The sequence below is a fragment of the Halichoerus grypus genome, chromosome 5 (genome assembly GCF_964656455.1).
Source record: "Halichoerus grypus chromosome 5, mHalGry1.hap1.1, whole genome shotgun sequence".
NCBI classification, from domain to species: domain Eukaryota; kingdom Metazoa; phylum Chordata; class Mammalia; order Carnivora; family Phocidae; genus Halichoerus; species Halichoerus grypus.
In genome coordinates this window covers 187,298,069-187,319,897 of record NC_135716.1, presented here as the reverse complement: position 1 = coordinate 187,319,897, position 21,829 = coordinate 187,298,069, and the positions used below count along the sequence as shown (strand labels likewise).

Genomic DNA, 21,829 nt, shown 5'->3' with positions numbered 1-21,829 from the left:
TTGAGATGATCAAGTGAACTAAGGCATGTAAAGTGCAGAGTAATAAGGCGGCAATAATTGACAGCATCGTTGTCGTTGTTGTTCACAGAACATGAAACCTCCCCAACACATTTGCAGAGGCCACACACCACAAACCCACAGCCTCACACCCTGCAGATGCAGAGGAGACCACCCACGCCCGACACTGATGCCCACCACCCACCGCCGCTGTGAAAACACTCCTACCCAGAACCGCCAGGCCAGCGGGCCGCTCCTAATCACAGATCCCTCCTGCGCCAGGAGCCCACTCTCGGTCCTGGGCCCGCCCCCTCCCCAAGTGTAGTCCGGGACTCCCAGCTGCGCCCAATGACTCCCTCAACAATGGCGCGGTCCGTGCGCGCAGCTTCTCGCTAGCATACGCTCCTTCCCACACCCTCGCGCGCTCGGAAATAGGGCAGGGGCGCAGCCCTGTCCCACCGCCCCCGCCGCCAGCCGTGTGAGCCCAGTCGGCCGTCACGCACCCCCTGCTGGAGCCCGCGCCCGCCCGCCCGCCGAGCCGGGGCCGTTTAAATGGGCCAAGTTGTGGCGGCGGCGGCGGCGGCGGCGGCGGCGGAGGCGGCGGCGGCGGGAGTCTCCCAAGTCCCTGCCGGGCGGGCGCGCGCCAGTGTACGCGGGTGCGCGGCCGGGGCGGCGGGGCGGCGAGGCGGGGCTGGGGCCTGGGACCCCCGGGCGGGGCGGGGCGCAGGGCCGGAGACTTCTGGACTCCACTGCCCGGCTGCGCCCTGCTGGCGGGCCAGCGAGCGGGGCCGCCCCAGGGGGCGCGGGCGCAGGTGGCCCAGGGCCCTGTGGAGCCCTGGGGCCCCGGGGCTGCGGCGCTCGGCAGGTCGATAGGGGATCGATAGGAGCTCCCGCAGCACCATGTCTCGGGCAGCCGAGGCCCCGGCAGCCGGCCGAGAAGCGGTCCGTGGTGGCCCGGCGGGCGGCGCGGCTGCAGGTGCCGGGGCGCAGTAGCGGGTAGGGCGGGCGCGCGGCCGGGAGACTCCTGGGCCCCCAGCCCTCGAGACCCAACTCCAGCCCAGGCCCGAACAAGTTGCGCCGGCGGCGGAGAGCCAGGCTACAAGGCCACCGGCCCGTCATGCCAGCGGTCAAGAAAGAGCTCCCAGGCCGCGAAGACCTGGCCCTGGCTCTGGCCACCTTCCATCCGACCCTGGCCGCACTACCACTGCCGCCGCTCCCAGGCTACCTGACACCACTGCCGGCTGCGGCCGCCCTGCCCCCGGCCGCCTCGCTACCCGCCGCGACCGCTGGCTACGAGGCGCTGTTGGCTCCACCACTCCGCTCCCCGCGCGCCTACCTGAGCCTGCACGAGGCCGCCCCGCACCTCCACCTGCCCCGGGACCCTCTGGCCCTCGAGCGCTTCTCGGCCACTGCGGCCGCAGCACCGGATTTCCAGCCGCTGCTGGACAACGGCGAGCCGTGCATCGAGGTGGAGTGCGGCGCCAACCGCGCGCTGCTCTACGTGCGCAAACTCTGCCAAGGCAGCAAGGGTCCGTCCATCCGCCACCGCGGGGAGTGGCTCACACCCAACGAGTTCCAGTTCGTCAGCGGCCGAGAGACGGCCAAGGACTGGAAGCGCAGCATCCGCCACAAAGGTGCGGCCGCGGTGGGGGCGCAGGCCGCTACGGTCCCTCCCCTCTGCTCCCCGAGGACCCCTGGGTCCGGACCCCCTCATTCTGCCACCTGGGAGACTCCATCTCCGCCCAGAGAGGGCGCTGCGACTCTGGGGCTGCCGCAGGGACACTCCCCCCCCCCCCCCTACCGCCCCCAGCACGGTCGCCTTGGTGGACCCGAGCAGAGCGCCCTCGGCCTCCACCGTCACCCCAGCTTGAGCCGCGGTGCTCTGGGCTCCCGGCTGCACACGAGCTGGCCCCTCCTCCCACTCGGAAGGTCTTTGCGGGATTCCTGGGCTATGTGGCCCAGGGGAAGTTTAGGGGAACTCGGGAGACTGCGGGAGGCCGGCTGGGCGGGACACAACTTCCCTCCCGGGTCGGGGAGCCACCAGGTTCTAGCGGGAGTAGAGGGGCACACGGGCGGCCGGGGTGCGGGTGCGAGTTGCTGGAAGGAAAGGGAAGGTGTAGGGGTGTCGTAGGCAGGTGGGGGCCGCGGGGGCGCGCATCGGGGCGGGGGCGCGCGCGGAGCTGGAACGGCGGCGGGGCTGGGAGCAGCCTGCTTGGAGCATTCAGGAGTCTGGCTCCGAGGGCGCGTTGTGAGGGCGCCCGAACAGGCAAGCGGGGGAAGCGCAGTGAGCGACAGGGGCGGGGGTGGGGGATCCTTAGAAAGTTAGGGACCCAGTCGCGCTGGGCTTTGAGGCTCGCGGCTCTGCTGTGGCCGCCCTCTTCCCGCTGAGGGCTCAGGCACAGCCCTGGTCCCGGCGGCGCCGCTCACCTGCGCGCAGGCTCGACCTTCGCGAACCCTGTTCCCAGTTCCCCCGGACCGGCTTGGAGAGAGGGTAGAGAGCGGGAGGAGGGACGCAGGGGGCGGGGAGGAGGCCGCCCTTGGTCAGGGGAGGGCGCTTGCCGGGATCTTGAGTTTCTGAGCTCCGCAGATCCCCGCGGCGTCCGCGAGGGTGTGGTGGGCGGCAGGGCCAGGTAGCGGGTTCGGAAGTTGGATGTTCACACACGTGCTAGGAGGGGGAACCGACCTTGCCGCTTACAACGCCCCGAAAGCGCGCCCGTGTGTGCCGGCTCTACCTGTGCCCCAGCCCTGCTCTCTCACCGGTCCTGCCTCGGCTCTCCTCACAGGAAAAAGTCTGAAGACGCTTATGTCCAAGGGGATTCTGCAGGTGCACCCTCCGATCTGCGACTGTCCGGGCTGTCGGATATCCTCCCCGGTGGTGAGATGTGGGAGAAAAGTTGGGGTTTTGGGTCTTCCTTCTCCCCTGTGGAGCTTGTGCCTGTTTTCTAGGATCCAGAGTCCTAACCTCAACCCTGCCGGTGTGCAGGAGTGAGCCCCCCCAGGGGCAAATAGGGGAGACTTTGCTTTGGGTGGGAATCCTGGGGCAGCCCTCCCCTCTTTGGATGCAGGACCTGACCATTCCCTATCTTGGAGCCTCTCCTTGGGAGCCTTGGAGCTGCTGCTTCTCAGGTCTTGGGGACAGCCTAGGCTGTAAAGGTCTCCTCCCTGGACAGTGCCATCCACCTGGGGCCCGGGGACCCTGCCCTGTCACAGGTCTGGGGTGGGGGTGGGGGTGTCACTGTGTCAGCTGGCCTGGCTTGGGAGAGGGGCTGGTCCTAAGGTAACACTTGTTCTGGCATGTGACACTGTTGGCTGGCCTGGATGTACATTCTGGGGTGGTCACAGCTTGGAGGTGAGTAACATGTGTCTCTGGTATGCCAAAAGCTAGAACCCTGCTGGGCAAGGCCCTGGATGTCCAGGAGAGTCTCAGGATACAACCCTGTTGGGGGCAGAATCTGAGCAGTGTGGGCCTTTGGTGTCAAGATCTGGAGTTGGAGGCTGATGTGGGACCCCCAACCCAGTGTAGACGTATATTGACGCCCTCTTTGGCCTAAGGGAGCAGCAGAGATTGGGGTGCTGGGCCTGCCCCTGAAGCACTGTCTTCCACATCATATGTCCTCCAGGCAGCAATAGTTGGAGGACTGATCTGAAGAAGAAATTGCATCTTGAGAGGAACCAATTTTGAGCTGCTCGGGGAGAGCCAGTTAGGGCCCTGGCTCCTGGTGGTGGTTGGGATTGTTGGCATGAGCAGCAGCACCCTCACACAGGAAGGGGTGAGAGAGGACCCAAGACTCCACCTTCAGCTTCTTTACTTTGGACTGGAAGTAGGAAGGAGGAAGGGATGTTTTGGTTTCCTCATGGACCCTGGAGGCGGGTAACCTGAGCAGGCGGGGAAGCCACAGACACACCTGTGAATACAGACACCAGATCAGACACACAAGTTGGACAGGGGAACAGGGATACAGCCATGCCTCTCCTGTGTGCCTACCCCACACACCTGTCTGCCATGAGCTCGTCGTCAGAGTATGTGTGCACAGGCAGCCCGCCTCTTACCTGCTACTACGGTACCTGCCTGGGGCTAGAAGCTGAGCTCCCGCTCCACTTAACGCACCTTTTCAAGCAGCTAGTACTGGAGAAGAGTCTTCTGGGCACCCTCAAGGCTAGCCTGGGGTTTCTGTTCGGGTTGGAGGGTCCCAGCCTATCTTAACCCACCCTTCCAGAGGTCTCTCACAGGAGTGTGGGGTACAGGTGGCCTGAGCCCAGTATCAATTTCCCCAGGACATTGCTTGGATTGGGGAGGGGTGGGGAGGTCTGGCAGGGATGAGGCCACGACCTTGAACTGCCTACCTGTCTGGGGCTCCCTGGTCCCTGTCCTGCATGAGGGATGCCTCAGACCTGGGCCTGCCTCTCCTGAACCTGGTCCCTCCCAGGCCCATCCCTGTACCCTTCCCTTAGGAAGGAGCTACACAGACCCCCTTGTCTTTCCAGCCCCCACTTTTGCCACATAGAGATTGTCTTCCTCCATCCCCCACAGCCAGGCCCGAAGGTACATACACACCTCACAGTCACAGATACCCCAGGGGCACAATGTGAGTATGCATATTTGGTGCAGGGATCATGCAGACATGCAAGATGGCTTTCCTGTACCCATCCTTGTGTTCTGAGGAGCCAATGGTTGACTAGCAACAGAGGTTTGTCACAGAGTTTTCAAATCTGTGTGCTGCTGAGCAGGGGTGAGTGGTTGAGGTCTTGGGTGTGCGTAGGAGGAAAGTATGCTCCCTGTCCTTGGTCGGGGTCAGGGCTGCCCATCCTGGTCCCTCTTCCTCAGCTCCCCTCCCACAGGAGCACCTCCAAGAGCCACCGCAGGCCAGCATAGCTGGTCTGGCCTCATCCCAAGTGGCAGTATTACTGCCCTCATTTTCCTCTCCTCCTCGTCCTACAGATGAGAAGCAGAGGGAAATGCATTTCCTTTTCTTCTTAAGAGAATAGTTCAATTAAAGCAGAACGACAGGAGAGGAGGTCCTGGTGCTTGGGCCACAGGCTAGAGAAGGGCAGACCTGAGTGGGACTTCCCAGCAGTGCACACTTCAGACAGGCCAGGGGTTGTTGAAAACACTGCCCTTGGAGCCCGATAGCTGGCACAGAGAGGCACGGGACCAGACAGGCCATCACACCTGCAGCCTCAACCACTCTCTGCTATTGCTGGTAGAGCACACGGCCAAGGCCAGGGTCCCAGAAGGGGCCACAAAGCAGGCCATTTCATCTCTCAGGCCTACCCTCAGACTCCACGGCCCCACCCCACCCCACCCGGCCCCAGTGCGGTCCAGTGTCTCTCACTGAGTATGTTGCAGAGAGGAATACGGAGGGTGTCCCAAGTGGATTCATAAGGGCAAGTATGGGGGAGACTGTGGCTCGCAGGGGGGGGCCTGGAGAGGGGGGTAATTGTGGTCCCCAGACCCAGCGAGGGGAGAAGACTAGGGCTCCCTGACCCTGTTGAGGCCACTGCCCAAATCTGGAGCTGGGGTGGGCTGGGTCTGAAGGGAAGGTCCCTTATTCTGGAGGGCAGGACGATGGTGGCTGCTTAGCAGTCCTTCAGGTCCAGGATGACACGGGTCCAGGGTGAGGCGAGACCCTCCTCCACACTTTCCTCCTCAAGCTCGTGGGTATGATGGCATTGTCCTTGCAACAGGAAAGAGGGTGTCCGAGGGTCCCCAGGTGACTGAAGAGATGAGAGAGAATTAGATAATCCCAAGGTCCCTGCCATCCCCCTGAAACAGCAACCCCTTATTAAATAAGAGAAAGGTTCCTGCCCACCCGAAAATAATCAGTAACTTTTCTTCTTCCACTGGGGCAGCAGGACCTAAGGACACTGTAGGGAGCCTTGGTGTATAGTGACCTTGTGTGGTGTGTGCATGTGCTCTGAGCACGGACAAGCTCGGTGTGGAGTACCCTCCATGTCTGTGCACAGGACATGCCTTCCTGCTCTGATCTCCCAGCACACAGCACACATATGAGCTCCACATACTCACAACATGGGTGTAGGGACGGGAGAAGGAGGTGTTGTGGAAGAAATGGAATCTCTGTTTCTGACCCAGAGGGTAGGCTCACTAGGGGCCCATGGGACAAAGGGTCTAGGTTGGTAAGGGCTCCCCATCAAGTGACCTGTGAACCCCAGGCCTGCAGTTCGCAAGGGGTCAGCAGGATCAGGCCCCAGACTCAGGCTCCAAACAATCCTGAACTGGACCCTGCATGGCACTAGCAGAATAGAAGACAGGACTTGGCATTGGTTGGGGGTTCACGCAGGAGCTGTGTGGGATTGTCCAGCAGACACAAGCACACAGAGGTAACTGCACGTTGAACATGTGGCAGAATGCAGACATGCTGTGTTGTGCACACATGGTCCCTTGCGGCTCCCTGGGGCCGAGAAAGCTGGGGTCTGCCTCCAGGTGGGCATCCCCACACTCAGGCTAGAGTGCGGAGTCTGGACAAGGCAGTGTCACGAGGAGCCTGGCCAGGGCCTACAGCCCTTCACTCCACCCCCCTCCCTGGTGGCAGACCCAGGCCTCATCTTTCTGCTCTTGTCTTCAGCTCCAGCCACTGGGACCCATGTGGACCCTCGGGCCTGTCCTGTGGGCTAGAAGCCCCGTAGCGGGGCCAGTGATGGTGCCTATTTGATCTTAGCAGCTGCTCTGAGGGCTTCCGTCACCTGCACCCTGCCTGAGGCTTGGGCCTGGAGTGCACCCCTCCCAGGACCCTGAGGGTCCTGGCTCAGCCTAACCTTCCTCTCTTCCCTCCCTGTCCAGAACCGGGGGCGGCTGGCGGACAAGAGGACAGTTGCCCTCCCCACTGCACGGGTCCTAAAGAAGGAGCTGACTCCCAGCTTCTCATCCAGTGATGGTGACAGCGATGGCAGTGGCCCAGCCTGTGGGCGGCAACCAGGCTTGAAACAGGAGGACACCCCACGTGTCCGTATCATGAAGAGAAGGTACTTTTACTGGGGACCAGGGTCGGGGGAGGCACACGGGCTCTGGTCAGGACATCAAGACTGGTGTCTCCAGGTAGCTGAAGGCCAGGCCAGGGTGAGGACCCTTTGCCCTGGGGACAGGGCCCAGGTTTAGCTTGTCATGTCTTGGTATCTGCCGAAGCTGAAACAGGCTGAACCCCTGATGCCACAAGACCATAGTGAGAACCTACCCTGCCCCCACTTGGAGGGAGGGGGTCGATGAGGTTCCATGTGGGGAAGGAAGGAGGCTCTAGGAACGGCCAGGGGCTCTCGGAGGAGGGCAGTCAGGGAGACCCAGGAAGGGAGGGCCTGATACCACCACAGCCAGGCAGAGAGAAAGGAGCTGAGCAGCCCCCTTCCCGGAGCAGTCCCTGAAACTCTCATGCTCATTCTCCTTGGCAGGCGGCAGCTTTCCTGGCTACCCACTGTCCCTTCCAGGCTTGGGGCCACTCTTCCTGACTTCCCACCATCTCCTCTCCTGGCAGAGACACCTCCCACTGTCCACTCACCTCTTCATGCCTCCATCTATCTGTCGTCTGTCCATTCATTTGTCTGTCCATCCAGCACATATTACTCACCCCCAGAGTTTCTAGGCCTTTTCTCTTCCCACCTAGTCTTTCAACGTGTTCCAATATCTCCTACCCTAAAATAACCCTCCCAAACCCCCAACACCCCCACTTCCCAGCCCTCATACCCACGCTTGCTAAGGTGACACACCCACACAGGCTTCCAACCACCATCCCTCAGCCTGAGGGTCTTCCTGGGAACACTGCTATGAGTGAGGGGACAGGCACAGGGCAGAGCTGTTTCCTTACTTGACCTCTCGTTTTGGCATCCCTCCTACCTACAATGTGTGGTGGTCGCTTTCAGGAGGCAGACTGGTAGCAGCTGGGACCCAGGAAGCTGCACCCACCTGGGCTGACACTGGACCATTGGTGCCAGTAGCAGCCATGGGGCTTGCTCCCTGACCTGTTCCAGCCTGGCTGGAGCAGCTCTAGCAACTAGGAATTTGGTTCAGCTGCATGGCTGATGGGCAGAAGAGGCTGCAGCTCCCCTCCCCCCACCCCGCCCCCAGCACAATGTGGCAGCTCTTCTGGGTTCACTGCAACAAGAAGGACAGGTGTGGCAGCCTCAATTCTGCCCTTCCCAATTCCTTTGTCTGGTGAGACCAGGAGTCGGCTCCTGCCCCACGGTTCTATCCTGGTGGCAGCCACTGGCTGGTTGAGCTGGTACCAGATAGCACTGGACACAAATCCGAGCCAACCCAGTTCCCTTGGGGCCAGCGCTCTGGGGCAGATGAGGGCTATGCCATACACACACCCTGCTGTTCAGGTACCAGATCCTGGAGGCCACTTTGACCCTCCGCTTCTTTCCTTGCAGAGTCCACACCCACTGGGACGTGAACATCTCCTTCCGAGAGACGTCCTGCAGGTAGGGTCCGGGCTTATCCCCACACACCGTGCGTGGGCAGGATGGAGACTTGTTGCTCCATTTCCTGTGGGTCTGCTTCTAAATCTTTCCAGCCTCCCTCCCTTCCTCCCCTCCCTAGTCTGTGGTCTGTCGGTCAGTTTGTGCCCAGGCCCTGACAACAGCACAGGTGTGGGTTCTGGGCAGCCTCACCCTCCCACATGGGACTGACCGTTTGAGTCAATCTGCCCAAAGATGAGGCCACGACCTCTCCCTCCCACCCTGCCAAAGACCCACCCGGAGATGAGAATGGTGATGTGTGCATGGGGTCTCATAGGATGCAGAGGCGTTCACTAGGGAAAGAGGATGTCTGCAAAGATGTAGAAGAACAAGGGGAGGGGATGTGGGGCTGTGGCGGGCTGGCAGGTCTGGTCCAACTGAATGCTAAAGGACTTTGGATGCTGAGCCTGTAGGACACGGTGCTCCAGGCAGTGAGGAGCCACCCGAAGTTCTTGAGCAGAGGGGTGATAGAGTGTGTGTTTTGATGGGGTCCTTCTGGAGGCCCTGCCCAGGAGGTTGGAGGTTTGCTCCAGTCTGCAGTGGTTCAGGCTGTGGAAGCATGATGGAAGGCAGGGGCGCAGCGAACCCAAGACATAGCAAGGAGATAAAAATGAGGGGACCTGATGAGGAAGTTGGGAGGGCACTGGGGAGACCCAAGTTCTAGATTCCAGATGAGCAAAGGATGGTCAGTCTGTGGATGGAGCCCAGGCTGTGGCTTCTGGTCAGTGGGGTCAAGTCTTACCACAGGGCTTCCAGGGAGGGTACAGGAAGGGCCCAGCCTAGGAGACAGTGGGCACCCAGCACAGGCCCAGCTTCCTCAGCCAAAGCTGAGGGGCCAGCCCCCAAGGTGGGAGCTTGTCCTCCCCACTCCCAGCCTGGTTCTGTGCCATATGTATTATTATTTACGTCTCTGAAAATATCTGGGTCCTAGAGCCGAATTACAGTGAAAACATCTTTAAACTTATTTCTACCTCATTTTGAAGTTGCCTGCTCAACTGATCATTTTTATGAACCGTTATGAACATTGATGACATTTTATGAGCCTTTTGCTTGGGAAGCTACAGGATGAATTTGTCAGTGAAGCTTATAGCGAACCCAAGGGAGGTTCCTCCACTCCTGGAATGACTCCTCCTGCCTCCGGTAGCCCTTTCCTCACCCACCCCTGGCCTTGTAAAGTGAGAGAAGGTCCCAGGTGTCCAGACAGAGGCTGCCCCTGGTAAGGGGCCAAGTCCAAGTGCATGTGGGCTCCTTCAGTCCTGCGCAGGCACTAGGGGTGTCTGGGATGATTTTCTGGATTTTCCCAGAGAGGACACTGCAGTTTGGGGGCAGGGGCGTAGCGTGGCCAAGAGGACTTACAGGCTATCTGCCCCCCACCTGCTGATGCGGCACTTCAGCATCGGGCCAAGGAGGGCTGCAGCAGGCAGACAGCCCGGCTTGTCTCTTCCTGGCTCCTTTTGGCCCTGTCCCTCTGTCCTTCATCTCTGGTCTCCTGTCTGTTCTTTAGCCTCTGTCCATTCATCTCTGCTATTCCCATCCTTTCTGTCTCTGCGTCCATCCATTCAGTAGTGCCTGTCTGTTCATCTGTCATCATCTCTCACTTTGTTTGTCCCTCTCCCTCCATCCATTGGCCTTCACCTGTCTGTCCATCCATCTGTCCATGAGTTCCATCCATTGGCCCACTTGCCTGCTTGGAGCTCCTGCTTCAGCACCCATGCACCCCAGGCAGCTGGCCGGAGATGTGGTCCCTGCCCTCCTGGGGCCCCTGAGCTGGCCAGGATATGGGCAAACACTGGACAGTATGACAGTCGGCTGAGGGAGCCTGGAGGAGCCCAGGGTGCCCCTCGGGGAGAGTTGGGGTCGGAGGGGCCAGACCCCTCTCCCTCAACCTCCTAGCACACACCCTCCTCCCTGCAGCCCCTTCTGTCACTCAAGCTCTCCCCCTCACCTCCTGATACACAGCCCCACCCCATGGTGCCACAGAGGGCCTCCCAAGAACCCTCGTGGGCTTGGTCCCTCATGCACAACACGGTGCAGACACTGTGTTCAGGGCTGTGGGAACCTCATACTTGCGATGCCAAATGCAGAGTTCATGTGTTTTCAGCCTGGTGTTTCTTTGTAGTTCTTTACGTAAAACCTGGCATAATTTGTTCAGTGAGTGACCAGAACATGTTTTCCAGAGCCAGGCCAGGCTGTCTTGGGGCCTGTGGGGTGAACCCCCAAGGCAGAGAGCAGAGCAAGGCTGTGGTGGGCGGTGGTGTCCTGATTCCCACCGGGCCTCACCTCCATGGTTTCCCAGCACCACCTGAGTGCCTGAATGACTGACCGCTGAGTGAAAGAGCTGATGGCCATGGCAGTGGTGGTGAGCTGGGGGGTAGAGTCCCCGGTCCCTGTGTGGGCGCTGGTCTAAGGGTTCATGGGGAACAAACTGATGAGGCCTTTCCTCACCTACTCAGTCTCCGGGGTGATCCACTTCCTGTAGGAGTCCTGGGGACACCAGAATTGGATCCCCTCAGGGGAGAACTTGGAGGCAGCCTCTAGCCAGCCCCCCCACCCCCTCCTTAGTGCTGAGGACAGCACTTCTCTCCTCAACACCCTCGCATTGATGAGGATGATAGAGGGATGAGAATTGCTGCCAATTAATCCCATAAAGTACTTACTCCCACCCCACCTCCCCTCCTCTTTGCATGGGGGGGCACCTTCTCTCCTCCTGGGAGAGGGGGTGGGGGTGGGGAGAGAACCTGCATCTGGGTCTCCCAGAAGGCTCTAGAGCCCAGCCCTGGAGTCTTTGGGGCTGAAACTGATCTGCTTAGGGGCCAGCCCGGATTAGCCTGCTCCAGCCGCCCAGGCCAGGGGGGCTGGGGGCTATTTAATGAGGTTCAGGGTCGGTTCCCAGGTCACTCCGTGGAGGCCCCCTTGCAGCGGCCCAGCTGGGAGGCTGCTCTATTCCAGGTGGGCCAGGGAGCAAGGGCACTGGGGGGGGTGGGGTGCCCAGGGCCCCCCTGCTCCTCCTCTCTTCTGTCTTGACTTCCTGCTGCTCCAGGCGGCATCTGTAAGGTGGCAGGTGACTCTCCTCTATGCTAAGAACACCAGGAGCAGATGGGGGGCCGTTCACACACAGCCACACTGACATTTTCTCACTCCACCCTTTCTCTGGGACTCTGGTGTAGGGTTGAGCTGCGTTAGCAGAAAGAGAACTGAGGGAACAAAAGAGTTGAAGACATGTTTATTCCAGGCCCACACATGCCTGGCGGCTGAGGTTCTTAGCTGGGGGCCTTGGGGAGAGCAGAGTGTCATGAGCACACCGGGGGGACCAGACTCCCCATTCATGTTGTGTGTCTGCGTGTCTGTGTGCGTGTGTAGGTGCATGCTCTTGCCAGTCCTTGTGAGAGCGTACATGTGTCCCTGTGCGCACACATCTCATTGGCTGCAGGACTTCGGTCTGAACCTTGGTTTCCTTATTTGAAGAAATTGAGCGTCTGTGGGTGGTTGCAAGCTTTAGCTGAAAGAGTGCATGCGACTTTCTTAATGAAGCAGCTAACACAGGAGTAAGCGCTAGATGCATGTGCAACAGTGTGAGTCCTCTCTGGTCACTGTTCCTCATGAGCGGACACCCCCTTGTCAGGCGATTGCTCTGGTCACTATGGGGAGAGCATGGCAAGACTGAGCTGGGTTCCCGTGCCCTGCACACACCCTCCCTGGGAGCTGTGGTGGGGCCTGAGTGTAAAGCCCCATGCCAGGCAGAAGCCTGGCAGGTCCTAGTGGTCCTGGGTGAGACCTAGAGAGGTCACACCCACCAGATGTTTCCCTTGGGCCCTGCTATGGGGATGCCTGCGTATGGTGCTGTCACAGACCACACAGAGGGGGGCAGGAGGCATGGCACACTTGCCCTCTGGCACTACACATGCCCACACTCGAGCTTAGTCGGGCACACAGCCTTTGGGGGTCTCACCTTCATTGTCTTGCTTGCTGCAGCCAGGACAGCGACCTGCCCACCCTCATATCCAGTGTCCACCGAAGCCGCCACCTCGTTATGCCCGAGCATCAGAGCCGCTGTGAATTCCAGAGAGGTGGTGTGGAGATAGGCCTGGGAGCCTCAGGTGAGGAGCTGGGGGGAGAGAACACGGCTGCCAGGGCCACTGCAGCTCAGCCTGAGGACAGCCTGCCCTGCCACCCCCCCCGCCCCCCCCCCCCCCCCCGCCGGCGTCTCTGCTCAGCAGCTCTGCATGCCGCCACCTCCAGCAGCCTTGGCTGGCAGCCAGGGAGGCCAGCGGAGGCGGGAGGTGGCAAGGCTGGCTGTCCCCCGGGGCTCCGTGTGATGGTAATTGTGTTAATCCCGGCCAGCCAGGGAGACGGGAGGCAGAGGCAGCGGCTCCACCGGCTCCACCATGGCTGCTTCTGGGCTGGGCTTGGAGCGGTCAAGGCCACTGCCACCCCCTTCCCACAGGAGCAGAAGCAGGGAGGACAGTCAGGGATGGGCAGGCCTCACACAGGCTCAGAAATGCACATCCTGAATGGCTCACTTGAGGGCAGGGACACGTTCTGCATGCATGAGAGTGCCCACCAACCCCATGGAGCACAGGCCCCTGGAGGAAAGGGGTCCATCGCCTAAGAGATGGGGGGCTGGAGCCCGGACCTCTGCAGGGGTGGGGCAGGAGAGTGCTGGCCCAGTAGCTCCTGAGGTCATCTCAGAGGGACAGCTCCTGGAGGTAGCAGGAGCTCAGAAGGAGGGGGCAGCTGGGGGACCCAGGCCCTCCCCCCGAGGAACAGGCCAGAGGGGACTTGGCCATGAGGCTTTGCTGCAGAGAATGGGGCATGGCTGAGCTCTGACTGAAAGGGGAGAGGTCAAAGGACCTGGCAGGGGTCCCTTGCAGTCCAATGGACCCAGGGCAGGGAGGTTTCCAGCAGCGGCTACAGCTCTCAGAAAAGCTGGCCAGGAGATGGTCATCTCCACTAGTGCCCCCAGGCGTGCCTATGCCTGGGAAGGCCTTTGTGGGTGGGTGTGAGGGGGCTGCTTCTGGAGCCTTGTTGGAGGCTGCTGAGCAGGCAGCTGATAAAATCTAATTGCTCCATCGATCGGGCGGAGCCGCGGGAGCCCCACGGTGATTGAGATATTCTGAGCCAGCAGGCCCTCCCCCTGCTGCCCGCACACATGGAGACCTCACAGTACACGGGCACGGGTGTGCATGTGTGAAAGCAGGCATGTGCGCCCTGCTCCCTGCTAGGGCTGCGTGCTTGGGGCCTTGGCACGGCCCAGGCACCCAGCTCACACTCTGCGTCTGGGTGTCACCATGCCACACACCTGTGGCCTCACTCTCACTTTTTGCTGAGGTGCAGGTCGGGCGTGCAAGCACGCCAGGGGTCACAGGTACTCTGCATGAACGGTCGCGTGTGTGCACTGTGTCCAGGTTTTGTGAGAGTTTGCTCTCTCCTTGGGGCTGTCGTCCCCCATTGGCTTCCACTTGCTCCTGTCGGCCCTTGGGTGGGGACATTTGCCTGCCGTCACCTTCTCTTGCTTCCCCAGGAGCCACATGTCAGTCCTATTCCCACAGGAATGGATCCTGGACAGGAAAGGCCGTGGAGGACTGTGAGGGGCTCAACCTGGGTCCATGCTGGTGTCTTAGGACTGTGTATATGTGTCCATGAGTGAACATGGCCCTTATCAGGGACTAGCGAACTCCCAGATCGCCATGGCAAGACCTTACTGCAGCCAGTGGGCTGGGTCTCACTGTGGGTCCTCCTTCCACCTCCAGAAGCACCTCCCCCCCACCCCCACCCCGCCCCCAGGAAGGGGAGGGGGAGTTTCCACTGTGGAAAATGGGAATGGGACTCAGGGAAGTGAGAGTGCTGGGTTATTTGCTAAACCTAAAAGGGGTGTGTGCAGGATGGGGCATGGGCAGCAGGTATGGACCCAGCCCAAATCTGCCTCCAGGCCTGGCACAGCTGGATGTCGTGGCTCTCCTACCAGCTGGGCCCTGATGCCCCAAAGCTGTTGGGAGCCAGCTTTGGCTTCCTCAAGGAGCCCTCATGCTGGTTGTGCCCCTCTCTGTCCTGCCAGGTCACTGAGGTAGGGACCCTTCAGCCAAGCAGTAAGGACCTCGTCCCCCTCGGGGCAAGGCCTAGGGTTGGGCTGCCGAGGTGGCAGCGAGGTGGCTGAGATCAATAACTTATTAGCACCATTCTGTCAGCTGTAAAGTGGAGATTGATCGGCCTCTAGCTGCTGCAGCACTTCCCCGGCCTGATAAAAATGACAGATTAAGGGAATAAGAGAAAGGAATTAGGCTCTGGGAATTAGGCTTCTGGGAAGCCTGCCTTGCTGAGGTGTCATGGCAGGCCTGGTTCACAGAGGGGGTAGCCCTCACCCCACCCACCCAGGCAGCCTCCTCAGGGTGGAGAGGGGGCCAGAACGTGGGCTCTGGCCTGGAGGCCAGCACTGTGGTGGGCCCGGGAGAACAGGACATCTGCTGAGCTGTTCATCAGACACCCTATCCCAGGCCTTGAGCTCAGGAAGGAAGGATCAGGGGCTGGGATGGAGAGGGGTGGATCTGGGGAGACAGAGGAGTATATTTTGGATGTAGGACCTGAGAGAGGTCTTCAGAGAGGGGTGGGGCTGTCCCCCCCCCCCCATACGCACATACACTACTATGGCCAGGCTGTGTACAGCAGACCAGACTGTCAGGGGTGCCCTCAAGAGCTCAGAGCCCAGGGGGCAGGTGGGCAGTTGTGTGACAGGCAAGGCCAGGGTGCTGGCTCAGGCCTTCTAAGGGCAGTGAGGAGTGTGGCCTAGGTGGAGGTCCCCAGGAGTGGATGTGGCAGGTGTGCCCGACCTTGGGGGCTTCAAGGTGTCCTTGGGGGCCTGCTGCCTAGCGATGTCCCTGAGTGGATAGAGGCTAGGGTCCTCACCCCTGGGAGGGAAGGTGACTTCCAGGCTAAACCAAAGCCTTCAGTTCCTCTTCAGCAGAATGATCTGGAGGGCCCGATCATTAATTTCACAGGAGACCAGTCTGGCTGGATAGGGGCAGCAGGATGCCTGTGGAGTCCTGAGTTGCCACCTGAGTCTGCTACCACAAATCTCCCATCACATACACACATACCCCAAAGTCCAGGATCAGAACTGTCCCTTGACCTATCCAAACCCTGGCAAGATGTCCTCTGGCTGAAGGCCTGGGACCCTGGACTGGAAAAGGCTTTGACTTGGCCAGGACCCAAGGGCACCTGAGCAATGATGGATTAGGTTCTGGGCTGAGCTGGGGCTGGCTGGGACGGAGGCCTGGGCTGGGTCCCTCTCTGCCCCTGGCCCTCCCAGCCTCCATCCCCTCCAAGCCCGGAGATGCATGATGGGGCTCACTTTACCCTCCCCCAACAGGTGACCTGTTGGGCAAGAGGCTAGGCCGCTCCCCCCACATCAGCAGTGACTGCCCATTGGAGAAAAAGGCACGAAGCAAGTCGCCCCAAGGTGGGAGCTCAACTTGGAGGTGGAGGGACAGGCCACAAAGGAGGGAGGGGGATCACTCAGACCCCATGCAGGGCAGAATCAGCCCAGCAGCAGGTTCTAGGAGGGGAGGTCCTGCCTCTCCTGTGGCAGCATCTGAAGGAGAATCCCCTCACTTTATGCTCCCCCCAACACAGAGACTCTGTTGCTGCCAGAACTAGGGCCCAGCATGGCCCCTGAGGATCACTACCGCCGGCTTGTGTCTGCCCTGAGTGAGGCCAGCACCTTTGAGGACCCCCAGCGTCTCTACCACCTGGGCCTCCCCAGCCACGGTATGTGCCCCCACCCTATGGCACCATCCCTTACCAAGTGTCTACCCGTGTGTGCTGGGCTCTTGCTGTCCCTGGAGGCCTCTGCTCACCCTGGAAAGAGGCTCTGGGATCTTTGGCTGCTGACACCAAGACTGGGTTTGGATGCAGATCTGTAGGCCCTTGTAGGGGGGCACTGAGGGGTGACTCTCCTCCTCCCTCTGCCCAGGCATCCACTTGTTTGGGTAGATCCGGGGGACCCCCCACCTGCATATCCCTACAGTCCACCCCCACCATCTCCCACAGACTCTCTAGCAGGGCCACCCCTCACTTGTGACAGGCAAGCACTGTCATTTCACAGATGAGGAAACAGTCTGGGATGAGCCCTGGTGAGAGTGGAAGGTGGGGACTGAGCCAGGCCCACCCGCCCTCTCCAGTACATGCAGCTTCTCATTGTCCGCTGGTCCGTACGGCCTGTAGTCTGTAAGCTGCCATCAGGGTGGTGTGTGAGAGCGTGCCCCACACCTCACCTGGGGTCAGCTCTACGTGGGAGGGGCCAAGAGGGGAGCGGTCGGGCTAGGACATCCAGAAGGGAGGATGGGTAGCAGTTAGGATGTGGCCGCCAGGACCTGCCTCAAGGGGTGCTCAGAAGCCCCCGCTGGAGGCACAGTCCCTGCCCCACCCAGCTCCCCACCCTGTGCTCTGTCCATCTGTCCTTCCTGCCTCTCATGGACACACTTCACCCACCCACCACCGTCTGGCACCCTGACCAGCTGCACCCTAGCCTGGCAGACCCCAGCCCACGGTGCTGCCTCTAGCTTGGCTTTTCAGGCGTGAGGAGTGCTGGCAAAGGGGGCAGGATTTCTCCTCCTTACACAAGGCACTGTCCCCCAGGGCAGTCAGGCACCGAGAGCCTGAATAATTCACCAAATGTTAATAATTTAAAAATCTTCCTTTTTAATTGCTTTCCCTGCCCTGCCTGGGGCCCGCTCCGCTGGCCTGCGCCGGGGAGGGGGCGCCGGCCACCGGGGAGCAGCGCCGGGAGCCGGGCTGTCAATCATGGCCCTGCGCCCCCGCCCCCGCCGCGGAGCCGACTGTAAATAACCGAGGCCGCCGGGCGGGCGCGGGGGCGAGGGGCCCCGCTGGGATCGATGCAGGCGGCCGCGCCGGCTGGGCTCTGCGGGCTGGCACCCGGCCCGGGCAGGACCCACCTCCGCTTTTCGGGTAATTAATTTATAAACAGGCGGCGGCGGCGGCGGAGCCTGCACAAATGGGGGGCTGCGCCTGGAGGGGGGGACCCGGAGGCCCGGCCGCGGGCAGGATGGAGGGACTCCGATGGGGAGCAGAGTGCTAGGCGCCTTGAGGGTGCACTGCGTGTTACCTAGAAGGGGGTCACCTGGGCATTGTCAGTACAGGATTGGAAACCCATTCCCACTCCTCCAGGAGCAGGCCTGCGCCCTCACTCTTGGGTCTTTGCACAACCCCGTCTGCAGCCTTGCTCTCCACAACCTCTGAACTCCTGTCAATATCAACATTCGCACCACAGAATCCCCTGCCTTCGGAGCCTTTCCCTCCCTCCCCACTGCATTTGGGTTACTGAAATCCCCATACCGCTTTCAAATGCTTACCTGCCCCCCTCCCAATACAGGTGGGTGCCTCCCAACCCCCATTCCTAACACCATATAAAGCTAGTTGCACTGTAATGATTTGAGTCTCCCCTGTCCTGTGGCCTTCTGTTCATCTTTCTGTCCCCATGACCAACCAGCAAGGTCACTGTAAGGATGTGCTCTCATTGGCTTCTGATCTCCTTGGTGTCCTTGCCCAATGTCCTTCACTCAGCAGGGCTGGGGTAGTGAGAGACCTGGGGTAGCCTGGCCTCTGGGTCACCACTGATCACCCCCCCCAACTCCCAGATCTCCTGAGGGTCCGGCAGGAGGTGGCGGCAGCAGCTGTGAGGAGCCCCAGTGGCCTGGAAGTCCACCTGCCCTCATCCACGGCAGGTCAGCGTCGAAAGCAGGGCCTGGCTCAGCACCGAGAGGGCACCGTGCCAGCTGGCACCCCATCCTTCTCAGAGAGGTACTGGGGTGCCCACATCAGAGAGGCCCCCATCTTCTCTTTGCTCATTTCTTGGATACAAAGCTGGGGTGGGCCTATCAGAAACCTAGTACCTGGTTTCTGCAGGTCACGTCCACAGCCTGCATCTCCTTACCTTGTCACCTGCCTTCAGTGTGCACACTCTTCCCCCCATCGCAGCCACACGCTGCCGTTGTTGGCACAGAGTGTGCCAGGCATTGTGCTGGCCCTAGGTTCATGGTCTGCAGAAAGGTCCTGACACCCGCTGAGCTGGTCAGAGGCCCAGAACACTCCTGGAGTAGAATGTGTGGGGGTGACCACCCCTCTGGGCAGGGTGTTAAGGGTGACTGCCGTGTCTGTTGAGCGACTGTGGGACTCGCTGAATCCAGGTGCCCCAGAGACAGCTGAGGGCTTTGCTCCCCCAACAGGTAGGTGAGGGGCTGGAGGCAGATTGGGGGAGTCCGTGGAAAGGGGGGTGTGGAGGGGGCCAGAAGGCAGCAGAGGGGAGCAGCGCGAGGTCTGGAAACCCTGAAGTCCGAGAGCTGGGGCAGGGAAAACACACACACACACACACACACACACACACACACACACCCACCACCACCACCACCACCACCACCACCACCACCACCACCACCACCACCACCACCACCACCACCACCCTAACCCCCCCCACCCCCGTGGTCCACCTGCAGAGGCCAAGGGGTGAGCGAGCTAGGCGGGCGGTAAGGGGCTGGGCGGCTCTCCGCGGCCTCCTGCCGGGCGCCCAGGTACGCCCCCCCAACAACGCCGCGCCCCCCGCCCTCCTCCCCGGAGCGCTATTTGCAGCTGCCTCCCCCGCCTCCAGGATTGCAGCTAATTGCGCCCCCCACCCCCCAGCCGCACAGGGTCCACCGCAGAGGGGGAGGCGGGGGCCGGGTGGGCCCCGCGCGGTAATTACCGCAGCAGTCGCCGCCGCCCGCCGGGTCAGCGCCTCCGCGCCGCCGCCGAGATTAATTGGCGCCGCCAGCCGGGGGCGGGGACGGCGCACGACCCGGAGTCGTAGCGAGCAGCCGCATCGACCGCCCGCGGGGCCGGCAATTAGTAGAGGCGGCGGCCGGAGGGGAGGGGGAGGGGGCGCGGGCGCAGGGTAGTTACGGGAAAGGAGGGGGCGCGCGGGGACTAGGCCGGGGCCTGCGGCGCGGACTGCTTACGGTCCTGTCTTCCACAGGGAGCTGTCGCAGCCGCCCCCCTTGCTGTCACCCCAGAATGCCCCGCACATCGCCCTGGGCCCTCACCTCAGGCCCCCCTTTTTGGGGGTGCCCTCGGCTCTTTGCCAGACCCCAGGTGAGGAGTGGGCGGGGTGTGCGAGCTCTTTGTGTCCTAAGGGGCTGTGAGTGAGCACGCCGCGAGGCCGTCGGTGTGGGCGCATCTGGGTTTGCCGGTGACAGACCCCCTGTCCCCGAGTGCGCCCGACTACCCATCCCCGCCCCGTCGAAGCCAAGGACAGACCAGGTGGGCTTGGGTGGCCCTAGACCACTCGGCCACCTGGCCTCGTGGTCTGTCCCCTTCCCACCAGGTTACGGGTTCCTGCCCCCTGCCCAGGCGGAGATGCTGGCCCGGCAGCAGGAGCTCCTGCGAAAGCAGAACCTGGCCCGGTAAGTGCGATGGCGACCGGTGAGGAGCAGGTGGCACTGCCGAGCTACATGACCCACACTACCGTCTGCTTTTCCCCGTCCAGGCTGGAGATGTCCGCAGAGCTGCTGCGTCAGAAGGAGCTGGAGAGCGCGCACCGGCCTCAGCTGCTGGCGCCTGAAGCTGCCCTGCGCCCGTCCGAGGGCGCCGAAGAGTTGCAGCGGCGCGGGGCCATGCTGGTGCTGAGACACAGCTCCGCGCCGCTGCTGGCCCTACCCCCCCAGGGACCCCCAGGCCCCGGCCCACCCACCCCTCCCCGGGAGCCTGTCCGCCGAGCCCTTCGGAAGGGGGGCCCCAGCCCTGCCTCAGCCCACTCCAGTGAGTCCAAGGAGACCACGGGGGCTGGGCTCTGGGCACAAGATGGCTCTGAGGATGAGCCCCCCAAGGATTCAGAAGGAGAGGACCCTGAGATGGTGGCTGCTGGGGGCCAGGGCCCCAACCTGGGCCAAGCCCCAACTGGAGGGGCCAGCCCTGAGGGGAAGGGGCTTCTCTCAGGGTCCATGCTGCCCCCTCCACTGCCCCTGGGCTTACCCTACGCCGTCAGCCCCTACTTCCACACAGGTGGGCATCCCCCCTCCATGCTTTAGAGCCCTCCATGGGGTGGAAGGAAACCCAGTCCCCACCACCACCCTGGGTCTTAGGGAGGGGGTCCATGGGGAGAAAAAAAAAAATCCCTTTTAGTCATCAATCCATCTCCTCTGAACAATTTGGGCAAGTTCAATAGACATGGGTGGGAGAATAGGAAAGCGCTGGCCATAGTCCTAGTAATACCACCCCCCCAACCCAGGCACCATGGGGGGACTCTTCATGGATGGGGAGGAGGCCACAGCCCCTGAGGACCTCAGCAAGTGGACAGTGGACGATGTCTGCAGCTTTGTGGGGGGCCTGTCTGGCTGTGGAGAATATGCACCGGTGAGGGGGCGGGGTGGTCACACACCTTCCTGAGATGGTTCTGAGTTCATTCCCCAGTGCCTCTTCCCACCCCGAATCTCCCCTCCTCACTAACAGCGTGTGGGGAGGGGGAAGGATGCTGTTGCATGCCCCCCCCCCCCGCCCTGGCCCTTTGCCATGTCAGCACTTCTGCCTCCAACATAGGCATATGCCCAACACAAAGATCTTCCTTTCATTTGCAAGTTTTTCCAGCAAACTACACCAACAGCTTCTCCTGGCCCTGCTCTCTCTGGAAAGCCATGAGGCAACCCCAGGCACTCAGCCCTGGTGGACGGGAGGGATCCAGCAGGGGGGGTAGGCACTGGTCCCAGCACTCAGGCCCTGACATCCCCCCGCCCCCCCAGGTATTCAGAGAACAGGGGATTGACGGGGAGACCTTGCCCCTGCTGACCGAGGAGCACCTCCTGACCACCATGGGGCTGAAGCTAGGGCCTGCTCTCAAGATCCGGGCCCAGGTGAGTGCCAGCTGGGGGCAGGAGTCTCCAGACAATGGTGGGTCAGCACTGAGGCTCTTTGTGGCTGCAGGCCAGCAGCCCCCCACCCAGGCCCGTCTCTCCACAGGTGGCCAAGCGCCTAGGCCGAGTCTTCTACATGGCCAGCTTCCCTGTGGCTCTGCCGCTGCAGCCACCGACGCTGCGGGCCCCAGAGCGGGAGCTCACCTCTGGGGAGCAGCCCTTGTCCCCAACAATGGCCCCCTCCCCCTATGGGGGGGGGCACCCCCCTGCTGGCCGAGCCTCGCCCAAGCAAGAGAATGGAACTGTGGCTCTGCTCCCCGGCCCCGCAGAACCCCCCCAGCCTCTGTGCTGAACTGGTGGGTGAGCCACCCTGAACCCTAAGTCCTTCAGTGCCAGCAGCTGATGCAAAAGACCCCACCCCACAGCTTGCTTGCGTTTTGGATTTGGATGCAAAAACACAAAGAATTTTTAAAAGG

General features: G+C 61.6%; 1 protein-coding gene across 5 annotated transcripts; it reads left to right on the top strand.

Moving 5' to 3' along the window:
* The first annotated feature begins 623 nt into the window (after window positions 1-623).
* On the top strand, window positions 624-21,825 carry SAMD11 (sterile alpha motif domain containing 11). 5 transcript variants are annotated; one of them, XM_078073960.1, is made up of 14 exons: window positions 624-653; window positions 2,781-2,872; window positions 6,797-6,978; window positions 8,377-8,427; window positions 12,436-12,560; window positions 15,827-15,916; window positions 16,090-16,224; window positions 18,114-18,276; window positions 19,484-19,599; window positions 19,832-19,910; window positions 19,994-20,508; window positions 20,735-20,859; window positions 21,243-21,353; window positions 21,460-21,825. In XM_078073960.1, the coding sequence occupies exons 2-14, from the start codon at window positions 2,801-2,803 to the stop codon at window positions 21,703-21,705; spliced, it is 2,010 nt and encodes a 669-aa protein (XP_077930086.1). In that variant the 5' UTR covers window positions 624-653; window positions 2,781-2,800; the 3' UTR covers window positions 21,706-21,825. The 5 variants fall into 5 exon arrangements, with proteins under 5 accessions (XP_077930086.1, XP_077930085.1, XP_035966076.1 ...); XM_078073959.1 differs by lacking the exon at window positions 624-653 and adding an exon at window positions 793-1,631 and having other exon boundaries at window positions 19,994-20,265; XM_036110183.2 differs by lacking the exon at window positions 624-653 and adding an exon at window positions 793-1,631.
* The last annotated feature ends 4 nt before the right edge of the window (window positions 21,826-21,829 follow it).